General features: G+C 37.2%; 2 protein-coding genes across 6 annotated transcripts in view; both read left to right on the top strand.

Annotated features, from left to right (window-relative positions):
- Positions 1-516: 516 nt before the first annotated feature.
- Positions 517-7,386, top strand: LOC105049673 (uncharacterized protein At3g27210). Of its 2 annotated transcripts, none has more exons than XM_010929407.4 (4): positions 517-680; positions 805-1,037; positions 6,290-6,373; positions 6,509-7,386. In XM_010929407.4, the coding sequence occupies exons 2-4, from the start codon at positions 839-841 to the stop codon at positions 6,955-6,957; spliced, it is 732 nt and encodes a 243-aa protein (XP_010927709.1). In that variant the 5' UTR covers positions 517-680; positions 805-838; the 3' UTR covers positions 6,958-7,386. The 2 variants fall into 2 exon arrangements, with proteins under 2 accessions (XP_010927709.1, XP_010927710.1); XM_010929408.4 differs by having other exon boundaries at positions 521-680; positions 6,293-6,373.
- Positions 7,387-8,074: 688 nt separating this feature from the next.
- LOC105049675 (uridine/cytidine kinase UKL1, chloroplastic) overlaps positions 8,075-11,785 on the top strand; it is a 28,618-nt gene continuing 24,907 nt past the window's right edge. For 3 of the 4 annotated variants that reach the window (XR_012133867.1, XR_012133866.1, XM_073242508.1), the window contains exons 1-4: positions 8,075-8,314; positions 8,461-8,552; positions 9,569-9,773; positions 9,936-10,027. Coding sequence is in view for 2 of the 4 variants with exons in the window: in XM_073242508.1 (XP_073098609.1) it covers positions 8,161-8,314; positions 8,461-8,552; positions 9,569-9,773; positions 9,936-10,027 (543 nt within the window). In the remaining 2 variants the exon portion in view is untranslated. The remainder of the gene's footprint in view (positions 8,315-8,460; positions 8,553-9,568; positions 9,774-9,935; positions 10,028-11,785) is intronic. The other variant, XM_073242507.1, reaches the window with a different exon arrangement.

The raw sequence follows: 11,785 nt of genomic DNA, 5'->3' as shown, positions 1-11,785 counted from the left end.
GCATTTGAAAGGAGTTTTCAAAAAATAAGGATGAAACAATAATATATTTATGGAAATAGGATTTCCACGTTTCAAATAAAAAAAAAATTGTAGAATATTGGAAAGTCCAATCTCTATGAAATGAAAACTGGGATAACATATATTTTATTAAGAATTAAACCAGATAAAGTCTTTCATGATTAATTAAATATATAAAAATTATTTTTTATTATCATATATTCAAACATCAATTTTATAAAAAAAATATTTAAATTAAAAAAAAAAAATACTTCCTGCAAATCAAACAAGTCCAATATCTGGCAACCAAGTCGACGACAACGTAGTATATCTAGGAACCGTATCCAGGAACCAACATTTTTAAGTTAAAAATCTTGGAATGCACATGGAAATGGCAACATCCAATGAATAGGAAGGAGAAAGAAAAATGTCCTGATTCAAGACTGTGGGCCCCACATATGGCATTAAGTGCCAAGTCCTGGTCTTCACTTCCTTTCTTGTCCACCCCTCTCCTGTCTCTCCCTCTCTCTCTCTCTCGTTGCCCCTAACTCCCTTCCTTTAATGAGACATAGAGCGTAACACCCATTTCTCTCTCTGTCTCTGCCTTGGAAGAGCCGGGGACTACCCTGAGTATCTCCATCTCCAAGCAAAATGGAATCTTTGGTATACCTTCTTTAATCCAGGTAGAATCTATTATCTTTTCATAAAAATTCTTTTTTATCTATTTTTTATACTTTTTTTCTGCGTTCTCTCTCTTCATCGCTCACACTCTCTCTCTTCCCACTCTTCTAACGGTGGAAAAATCAGTGCTTTGAGGCCGCGAGGTGAGCAGAGTATAAAGATGGGTTCTTGCGCTTCGGTTCAGAAGAATCCGGACTCCGCCATGGGATTTCGACTGGGTTTAGGCTCCAAGGCCAAGAGATTCTTCATTCCCTCCCCTGCCAAAGAGAAGCCTTTGAATGGTCAGAGCTCAGTTGGTGGATTCGATTTCAAGGACAACGTGGTGGACTCTGGAGTAGGTCTTAGAAGCCCAGAGTTTGGTATGTTCCTTCGAAGCCATTTACTCTTTTTTTATTTTTTTAATTTAATTTAATTTTTTTTTGTTTTAGTGAAAGAAAAAAGAAAGCCTGTGGGGTTGGTGGATTTAAAAAATAGTTTTTTTTCCGCTTAATGCTAATTTCGTCTAAATATATATCTATTTAAATGCATGAGTAGGTTTTTATTCGTTCGTATTGGAGACTTTGTTTGTAAATACTGAATATGGAGTTGTGGAAGGTAACTTGGAGCTGGATAGTTAATATTATCTTTATATTTTTATTCATATTGTATTCATTATTTGAAGGATTGGGTTGTTTCGTTGTTGTTGAAGTTCTGGTTTTAATATACCAGTTTGATGCATGAATGATAAATTACTCTTGAGACGAGTTTGGGTTATGATTAATTTAATAGTACCCTTTTAGCTCTTGTAATTGAAATATCGAATCATCAAACTGGATTATCTAATTAAGAAATTTGGATGGTCAAATGCTCATAGCATGGGAAGTGCTCAAATTGTTGGGTGAGGATATCTATTTTTTATTTGATACATGATCATGGCTGATGTATACTAAGGGATATTTTAGCATCCATTTCTCTATCACTTTGGAAGTGTTATTATGATAACTTTTTTTATTCATGACTTATTAAAGCCTGCTTTATTTGTAGTTTCCTCTTCCTTTTTTTTTTTTTTTTTGGTTTGCAGTCATTTATAGTTTCTTTATTCTGGTACTTATTCTTTTGTCTCATCATATTAATTAACAAATCTCTTTTTTTTTTTTTTTTTTTTGTGAGCAATGCCCAACATATGAACCCTGGTCCTCCTCTAAGGGCAAGCCCTTCGAGAAATTCATTTGTATTTATGTTAAATAGTGGTTATATCTCGACGTTATTATGTGCAATCAAAAGGAGGAGAAGAAAAGGGTGCAGCTTTCCTTCTAGCCAACTTGCACTAATGTAGATTAATTTGATATTACTGATTGCTGCTCTGACTCATTTGATGAGCCATATATTTCTGACTCCGGTCTATTGTATCAATTTAAGTCAGAGCATGGGAATATGTAATCATATTATGATGGGTAAGTAACGCACTGTTGCTGACTGTTTAACTCATAACTGCAAGCACTCAGGAGCTGCTGAACAGCCTTTTGAGATAGGTCGTTTCTTTCCTTCTTGTACTTGATAACTAGTGCACCTTTTGTCTAACACCGTGTATGAAAGAAAAATTCTTCTCGAGCATTTCTATCTAGATTAATTAAGTCTTCACTCATCTTTTTTTAGTAACCAAAGCATCTCAGCCAATGCTTCAACATGTTATATGTGATAGTGCTCTTCCGCTGTACTTATTATTTACTATATCCTTTTGGGCGTAAATCCACTTAAGCAACAGAAATTAAGTACTTGAGCTCCCTGACATATAATTTATTTTAATTATTATCAATTACTCGATAAACAATGTGTTTTACTACTTTTTTATATGGTTTTTGGTAAATTTAAGCTATAATTGGATATTTCAAATGTTTTAATAATTTTAAATTGACAAAATCTGGTCCTTAAAACTGTCGGGATTTTAGAAATAATATGCTTGAGTGCCTTTATTTCTGTTGGTTTTTTCTCCACTTAAAGATAACTATTTGTTTACTTCAAGATGCTATGATGGTATTTCTTTTCCTTTGTCACTTTGCTTCTTCATCTCCCATCGATGACATTAATGTGAAAATCTCCCTAGAAAATAAATTTTGGGAAATGTGACTATTATATGTATCTTGGTTCAGAAATTTGGTATACTATTCTGACAAGATTTGAAACCCATAAACAGCTTTTTTTTATTCCAATCAATAAAATTATTAACTATTGGAATTACCTGTCATGAGGCTGTTGCCCTACAATTCACTCGAAAACTTATGTGTCTGATATGGATGGGGATATATTAAGCATTGGCCATAACAAGAAATTAATTGATGTGATTAATTCCATCAACAATTGGCAAATGCAAGCAATTTTATATCCTATTTGAAATTTTGAATCCTTGGCTCCTAACAATAACCTATCATCGTTGTTTCCATACTTAACTACCACATTGAAAATTTTAAACAAATAATTCAGATAGAAATGATTTGAGTAGAAGTTTGGTGAGGATAGAGGCTTTACTTTGAAGTATTTGATATGAAAATAGATGTGTGCTTTTTTTTGTCTCTCAGAAGAAGATTAACACCTTACCCTGGTCAAAGTATGTTACTCTTAATTTTGTTAGCAACGTCCTTTGTGTTCCTATACTTGTTAAGGTTTGTGGTGGTGATGTGATAACACTTGTTGAATGTTAAGTATGATGAAGCTATATTTCCAGGCCCAATTATGAATTAAAAGTTTTAAGGGAAGCTGTTGGTGAGTATTTAGAAAGGTTTGTATTTGATATTTTTATTCATACGAAGGCAACATAATGCATTCCATTTTATGGATCAACTATTGCATTCACATTGAATTGAGACCAAATGCACGTGCTGCCACTAAATTGTTACATATTAGTTCACTATTTTTTATTTAAAAAAAAACCTCATCAAGTAGATGCAACATTCATCAGCTAGTCGACAAGTTGGTGGAGGGCACCAATGTTACCTAGATACTTGGCATGTATGCCAAGTGTCCAAGTGTTTTTAGACACGATCGCTTCCAAAAGTCTAGGCATGAGGGCATAGAACATGTAAAACATATTTACATATTACATGCATAAACACATGTTTTGTTTTTTTGTGTGTTTTTAATTGAAGTAGCTATGAGTTTGCAAGTTGTTTAATTTACTTGCTAGATTTATTTGAAGTTATTTAAGATGTCTAAGATACGTAAATTGATAATTAACTGTGATACATTGCTATTTTAAAAAATAAATGCATTTTGCTTAAAGTTTCATGTAATTGTGATAACTTTAAATTAAAAAAAAAAAAATTACAAGGACATTTCACTCCAAATGTCCCACAAAATCTCAAGTCGCTTCACTTAAAGTGTCCAACACTTAAAACTAAGAGTCCCTCCCAATGAAAGTACCAAGGTCCAACATTACTTGTTGACATCAGTTGGACACTTCCAATTGGAGTGTCCAGCCATGTCATGTCATGCCGTTCCATGCAGGTGTCCAAAAGTGTCGACACTTCCAAACAGCTTAAAAATGAATTGTCTAGGTAACATAGATGGGCACAAATTACTAAATCCAAACTTCGATAGCTTGCAAGATTAGAAGTTTCTAACTCTTAAAATTGCAGTATTTGTTAGGCTTATAAATGCAAAATGGAACCTTGTGCAGAGGGGTCGATGGAAACATCTGCCAAGGAAATCTATGACCATAGCTAGTCAACAAGTTCTATTCCATTTCTGTCCTAGAAAGAATGCTGCCTTATTGCCTTATTTTGAAACAAGCTACCACTGAACAATGAGTACGATGATCAGTGTAGACAGACTGAATGACAATTCTCACCTTTGATTTAACAAGAAATTAAAACTTGCTTTTAGATGTTTGTGAAGTTGAATGAAGTTATTTGGCCCTTGTCATGTTCTGGCAGAGAAGTTTTGGGACCTGTTTTTAGAGGGCTTTACTAAGCACTGGTTGACTATGTGCTAAATTTTTGTTTTCTGCAAGGAAACTGATCTTAAAACATATTGTTCTGTATATACATCAACAGCTTGTCTGGCATCTAATATTTAACCTAGACATTTTTTACACAGATTTAGGGTTTCAAAGGAGTCTTTATTTTGGAAGCTAGGAAAGGGTTTACAAGCCTATACAAGGTGGCTTATGATATAAAAAAGATAGACACTGGTGACAAGGCTTTGTTGGTAAAGAATTTGAATAGTGGACTATGAGGAAGAAAGTTTTTAAACCAAGGCACTACAGTGAATTCAGGATGCGTATATTTGTGATTGGGAAGGGAGATAGAATAAGCATCTGGAAACATATTTAAATTGACAATATATCGGTGGTTGTTTACCCATTGAATTTGTTTGCTGTTTTCTCAGGTGGGAACTGTCAGGTTGGTGAATCTTTTTTTTTTTTTTTTTGACTGTATTGTTTTCATAGATCATCAACAATGAAAATAGTCATAGTGAATGGTCTTTAACATATCAAAGGAGGGGTAGAATTCAACCAAAGAGGAAAACAGAAATATTCAAGCGAGAGGCAGGGAGTGTTCTACCATGTATCCTCTATGCGCATGTTGGCAGACAGGCAGTCCGAGTGAATTTTGAAATCTAGTACGAAGAGATCCAAGTTGTTGACCCACACTTACAGTCAAAAATCAACATGAAAATATCACAGAAATGAATGGAGATGACTAGATAATAGAGTTTTTTGATCCTCAGGTGGAATGTCCACTGTCATCCACTGCATAGTAGTTCACTTGAGGTACGGCTTGTCAGCAGTACCAAATGTTCTTTCCCTTGTTTGCTACAGCAAACTGCAATAAATGGCTTGCCTTATGGTGTTCTACCACCATGGGCTTGGGCAGGGATGATATGCGTTGCTGGGTTGTTTTGTCCAATTGTTTGTGGGAAAAAAAAAAAAGGATCAATGTGTCACTAAAAGTCTAAAAATTGCAGCCTTGAAAGGACTAACTTTGAACGTAGTTGCCTAGGATAGCTCTGTGATATTTAGTTGAATTGGAAGTTAGCTTCCTTAATGTGGACTTGAATGTCGTAGTTTGGCTGAACTCCTCATGGTTGCTTTCTTTCATTTCTGCATTGGATGCAATTATGCTTTTATCATATTACTATTGGGCAATATTTGCTAAAGTTTTCCACTCATTGCTTGGTTTAAGTATAATGTAACCTTCTCGAATAAACAACATAAATCAAAACAATTGTTGTATGAGGGATCAATTTAATAAATATTTAAAGTTTCTGAAAAATAAATGTTTTCACTTATCAGCCCTTTTGTTAGTTAACTAAGACTTAGTGTGTGGTAACCTTCTACTGATAATTTGCTTTATCTTAAATTCCCTATTTCATAATCTTTGTTCCCATTAAGATTTCTGAAATAAGAGAGCCTCAAATTAAATATCCATGGTTCAGAGCTTTTGTAGAATGTATCATGCACAACTGCTTTAATCTAATCAAAGAAAATGAAGGGCAGCCACTATAACTGTTTGATTGTTGTGGGTTGCTTGGTTGACTTGCATTAACAAAAAAAAGTCCATCTGTTGGACTTTTAGCGCTGACCTTTGAAGTAGTATAATCCTTTCCATTGAATAGCTCTTCTTCTCTGACTTAGCAGGTAGCAAAGAGGAGATCTTCTTTGATTCACGGGCATGGTTAGACTCTGACTGTGAAGATGATTTCTACAGTGTCAATGGAGGTAAAACCACTGTAGCCTCAGGAATGTGATTTCCCTTTTTTTTTTTTTTTTTCTCTTTCTAAAATCTAATTCTATGCTTGTAAGTATTATTTCCTTTTTTTTTCAAGAGTATAGTAGTTTATTTCTTTTTTGCAGAATTTACTCCATCTCGTGGCAGTACCCCAAATCACCAGACATGCACAGTTGCAACACCTCGACCGGACAATGCTTTCTTTGTGGACAAATTTCCTGACTCCAAATCAGAACCTTCTCCAATTGGTAGAAGAAAACTGGCTGACCTTCTCCAAGAAACATCAAATGGTGAGAAGGGTGTCAATGAGCAAAAAGCTTCTGAAAAGAAATTAGAAATGAATGGGAAGCCAGATGATTACCAAATCAACCTTCACCAACCTCCAAAATCATTAGATGGAACTCCCTGCTCTGGTGTCAATTCTGTATACAGCAATGAGGCCACTCCAAATAGAGACTCCAAGAACAGAAAAGAGAGGACATGGAGAAATGCACATTGTTGCTTTCCAAGCTTGGTACAGAGTTTTGGTTTTTATGAGAGGCAGAAAATGAGCCCAGGACCCTGCACCGCCTGACGGCGCTATCACTCTATGAGATGACTTTGGCCTTCAGCGGTCCACTGTTAGGTTGCTGCAACTTGAGCAACACTATTAGGATGTCCAATCTGTATTCCAGTGTTCATATAGAACCAGAATATTAGCCACTAAACATCTGTTCCCTGGATACTGCAGAAAGTGTTCGATGGTGGAAATTTGTATTGAGAGAGAGAATTGCAGATGTCTTTTTATGTTAATGGTCATCAAGTGCATCGCTCAAAGCAGTGCAGGTAATATCGATGATCAGAAGATCCTTGTACTGGGGAAGGATGGAGGAAAACTAATGAGCATGCAGACTTGACTGTCCTTAGTATTTGTACCTTAAACTCGGTAATCCTAGAGGAAAAATGTTCTCAGAGTTTGCTAAGATGTAAAGAATTGTTAAATTTGAGCCTTTCGAGTTACATATTTGCTCCAGTGTTTATCCTGCAACAACCCGTGGTTCTATTATTAATTTTGCCTTCCATTATCTGAAATATTTATCCATTGTAGCCCTTAAAATTCATGAGTATGGCTGTCATTATGTTTGTTGTCAATTTGTTTGTACCGACGTGGTCGAACTAATATTTCCGGCCATGACCTGTTTCGCTGTCGTCTGAAGGTTCGAAGCAAAAAAAAAAAAAAAATGCTGCAGAAGCTATGGAAGACTGTTAGATGGAAGATTCGAAGCCAAAAAAAAAAAATGTGCTTAAACACGAGGCGAACGGTGCCTCAGAAAAAAAATACATGAAGGCTGTTGTCTTTATTTTAATATATATATATATATATATATATATATATATATATATATATATATATATATATTAAATAGATTAGTTAATATAATTAACATATAAAATCATCTATTAAATATGTGCAATTATCTTTTGGGCTGGGCCGGGTTAGTTTCAAATTTGTCCGGGCTCGGTTCGATTTTTAGATCGTGCTATATTTGCTCAGGCCCGTCCGAGGGCCCATTTTTATTGTCTGGGCCGGATGGGCGGGCCGTTAGGCCCATGATCATCTTTGCCTGCGAGGTGGAGGAATCAAAAGATGCCAACGGTATCTTCTCCACCAATCGGCTTCCCTCCACTTGGAGAGAGAGTCAACGTGTGGAGTTCGACAGCCAAAGTCTCACGCTCACTTTTATAGTTTGGACTCAGAGAGAGAGGGAGAGAGATCGTTCTCGTGCCGGAGAAGGCGATGGAGGCTGCCGCCGGCGCCCACTTCACTGGCCTGCGCCTTGACTCGCTCCGCCTCTCCTCCCCCTCCGACCCTTTCTCCCCTTCCTCCGCCAAGGCCTTCCCTATGCCCGTCGACGACTCCTGCGACGCTCCCCGCCAGCCCTTCGTCATCGGTAACCCCAACCACATCTAATCCTAATCGTCTAATCCTCACTTCTCTCTCTCTCTCTATCTCTCTATCTGAACCCCGATTAAGAAGTGCTTTCGATCTTGTTTTGTGAGCTGGCTTGGTTTCTGATGGTGGATTGGATTTTGGTAGGGGTTTCCGGGGGTTCGGCGTCGGGGAAGACGACGGTCTGCGACATGATCATCCAGCAACTCCACGATCACCGCGTCGTTCTCGTCTATCAGGTACGAAAAAATTGAAGTTTTTGAGGTCTGGAGATCTCCTCTTACGCGAGCTCCTTTTCAATCTTTTATTGTTCCGTTGATTGCAAGTAAGTCATGGGTGCTCGGAAGTTTTGATTTGATCTCAGCTTCTCATGAGAACAGAATTGAAAAAACAAAATGGTGAGATTGGATGTGAATATAGAGATTGAGTTTTGATGATGGGTCGCAATGTCGCATTCATTGTGCTATGGATGCTGATTTGGGTTGCTTGGAGATATAACTATTAGCTTTTTTTTTTTTTTAATTTTCACACACACACACACACACACACACACACACACACACACATACATATATATATATATATATATATATATATATATATATATATATATTCAAGGCATCTTGATGTACGGTTTCTTTTTTTGCTTTATAAATTGCAATTTTTAACAAGTGAAAATAACATAGTTTATTTCTATGTTTTCAATAACATTAGCTGCTTTTATACTGAAAATGTACCAAATTTACTTAATTCTTGTAGTTTATTTTTCCAAATATGGACGTGGAACTATTTTTGGTGTCAGTAATTAACAGGTTTCTTGATTTTTTACCTTAAAGCAGTGGAGACTGTTAGATGGAAGACTGTTAGATGGAAGACTGTTGTCTTTATTTTAATATATATATATATATATATATATATATATATATATATATAGATTAGTTAATATAATTAACATATAAAATCATCTATTAAATATGTGCAATTATCTTTTGGGCTGGGCCGGGTTAGTTTCAAATTTGTCCGGGCTCGGTTCGATTTTAAGATCGTGCTATATTTGCTCAGGCCCGTCCGACGGGCCCATTTTTATTGTCTGGGCCGGATGGGCGGGCCGTTAGGCCCATGATCCTCTTTGCCTGCGAGGTGGAGGAATCAAAAGATGCCAACGGTATCTTCTCCACCAATCGGCTTCCCTCCACTTGGAGAGAGAGGCAACGTGTGGAGTTCGACAGCCAAAGTCTCACGCTCACTTTTATAGTTTGGACTCAGAGAGAGAGGGAGAGAGATCGTTCTCGTGCCGGAGAAGGCGATGGAGGCTGCCACCGGCGCCCACTTCACCGGCCTGCGCCTTGACTCGCTCCGCCTCTCCTCCCCCTCCGACCCTTTCTCCCCTTCCTCCGCCAAGGCCTTCCCTATGCCCGTCGACGACTCCTGCGACGCTCCCCGCCAGCCCTTCGTCATCGGTAACCCCAACCACATCTAATCCTAATCGTCTAATCCTCACTTCTCTCTCTCTCTCTCTCTCTCTCTCTCTCTCTCTCTCTATCTGAACCCCGATTGAGAAGTGCTTTCGATCTTGTTTTGTGAGCTGGCTTGGTTTCCGATGGTGGATTGGATTTTGGTAGGGGTTTCCGGGGGTTCGGCGTCGGGGAAGACGACGGTCTGCGACATGATCATCCAGCAACTCCACGATCACCGCGTCGTTCTCGTCTATCAGGTACGAAAAAATTGAAGTTTTTGAGGTCTGGAGATCTCCTCTTACGCGAGCTCCTTTTCAATCTTTTATTGTTCCGTTGATTGCAAGTAAGTCATGGGTGCTCGGAATTTGATCTTAGCTTCTCATGAGAACAGAATTGAAAAAACAAAATGGTGAGATTGGATGTGAATATAGAGATTGAGTTTTGATGATGGGTCGCAATGTCGCATTCATTGTGCTATGGATGCTGATTTGGGTTGCTTGGAGATATAACTATTAGCTTTTTTTTTTTTTTTTTTTTTTTTTTTTTTTTTTTTTAAATTTTCACACACACACACACACACACACACACACACATATATATATATATATATTCAAGGCATCTTGATGTACGGTTTCTTTTTTTTGCTTTATAAGTTGCAATTTTTAACAAGTGAAAATAACATAGCTTATTTCTATGTTTCCAATAACATTAGCTGCTTTTATACTGAAAATGTACCAAATTTACTTAATTCTTGTAGTTTATTTTTCCAAATATGGACGTGGAACTATTTTTGGTGTCAGTAATTAACAGGTTTCTCGATTTTTTACCTTAAAGCAGTGGAGAGGCATAGTATCTGTTGTTATAAAATAGCATGCTAATATTGTGCTGATAATTGAGTAAAATTGGTATAACTAAAATCTAAATAATACAATCAAAGGAAATAAGAAAGTTGTGCTTGGAAAAAAGTGTGTAGGAATAATGCCCTAAGAACAAATCCACTCCCTTGTGCAGGGCAGGTACTTGGCGGTATTGTCCCCAAGGTGTAAGAAATCCGGCTTAGCTTGAAGCCTCCTATTATGAGCATAATCATGTGCAAGTGTGAACTAAAGGTTTTCATTAGTTTCCCAAAAGGAGTATAGGCACGCAGGGGGTGGGTTGGTGGAGAGAGAGAGAGAGAGCAAAGGGGAAAATCAGTAGGGAAAGAAAAGAAGTAAAAGAGTATTATATTCTCAAATATGCTTTTTTTTTTTCCTTTTAATTTGTGTCCAAGACCTTGGACTGGGGGCCTTTATATAGGCTTGGTCCAGATAACCCTTGGAGAGACCCATAATGGTGTTAATAGCCATCTCATAAAGGTCTTAATAGTCTATCTATACTGGCACCTCATCATGGGTCGATAACGCTAGTATCAGAGGTTCAAGAATACACTTTGAATGCCTATGTTACAGATGCGAGTCAAATTCAAAATTAATTAGGATGGCTCAATTTGAATTTTGAATGTAAATTTAAGGGGAGTGTGGCAAAAAATGTTAGACATGCTTTTGCGTCATGCACATGCGTGCCACACTATGCTACGATTGGTTGAGTAGAGCGAGTGAGTGATGCCACACTATGCTAATAACTTGCTAATAGTTGCATAAAATTGAAATTATTAAAATCTAAATAATATGATTAAAGGACATAAGGTGTGCCTTGAATGAGGTGTGTAGGAACAGTCATAATAAAAAAATCACCCCCTAGTGCAGGTACCTAACAATATTGTCCCCAAAGTACAACAAACCTAGCTCAACCCGAAGCCTCCTATCACAAGCACGATAGCATGACGGTGTGACCCAAAGGCTTCCTTAGTTGCCCAAGAGGAGAGTAGGGAGAGAGAGAAAAAGGGAGTAGAAGAAGAATTGAGAGAAAAAAGAAGTAGAAGAATATTGTATTCTGGTAGAGGTTTTCCTTCTGATCCATGTTTGAGATCCTAGACCTGGGGCTTTTATATAGGCTTGGTCTAGGTAACTCCCATG

Source organism: Elaeis guineensis, chromosome 8 (genome assembly GCF_000442705.2).
Source record: "Elaeis guineensis isolate ETL-2024a chromosome 8, EG11, whole genome shotgun sequence".
Lineage (NCBI taxonomy): Eukaryota > Viridiplantae > Streptophyta > Magnoliopsida > Arecales > Arecaceae > Elaeis > Elaeis guineensis.
This window is presented reverse-complemented; position numbering and strand designations above follow the sequence as displayed.

Bases quoted from the DNA above. Each gene is read 5' to 3' on its own strand.
- LOC105049673 (XM_010929407.4), top strand. From the start codon at position 839: ATGGGTTCTTGCGCTTCGGTTCAGAAGAATCCGGACTCCGCCATGGGA. The intron at 1,038-6,289 runs GTATGTTCCTTC...TCTCTGACTTAG, and splicing joins TCTTAGAAGCCCAGAGTTTG to CAGGTAGCAAAGAGGAGATC. The intron at 6,374-6,508 runs GTAAAACCACTG...TCTTTTTTGCAG, and splicing joins TTTCTACAGTGTCAATGGAG to AATTTACTCCATCTCGTGGC.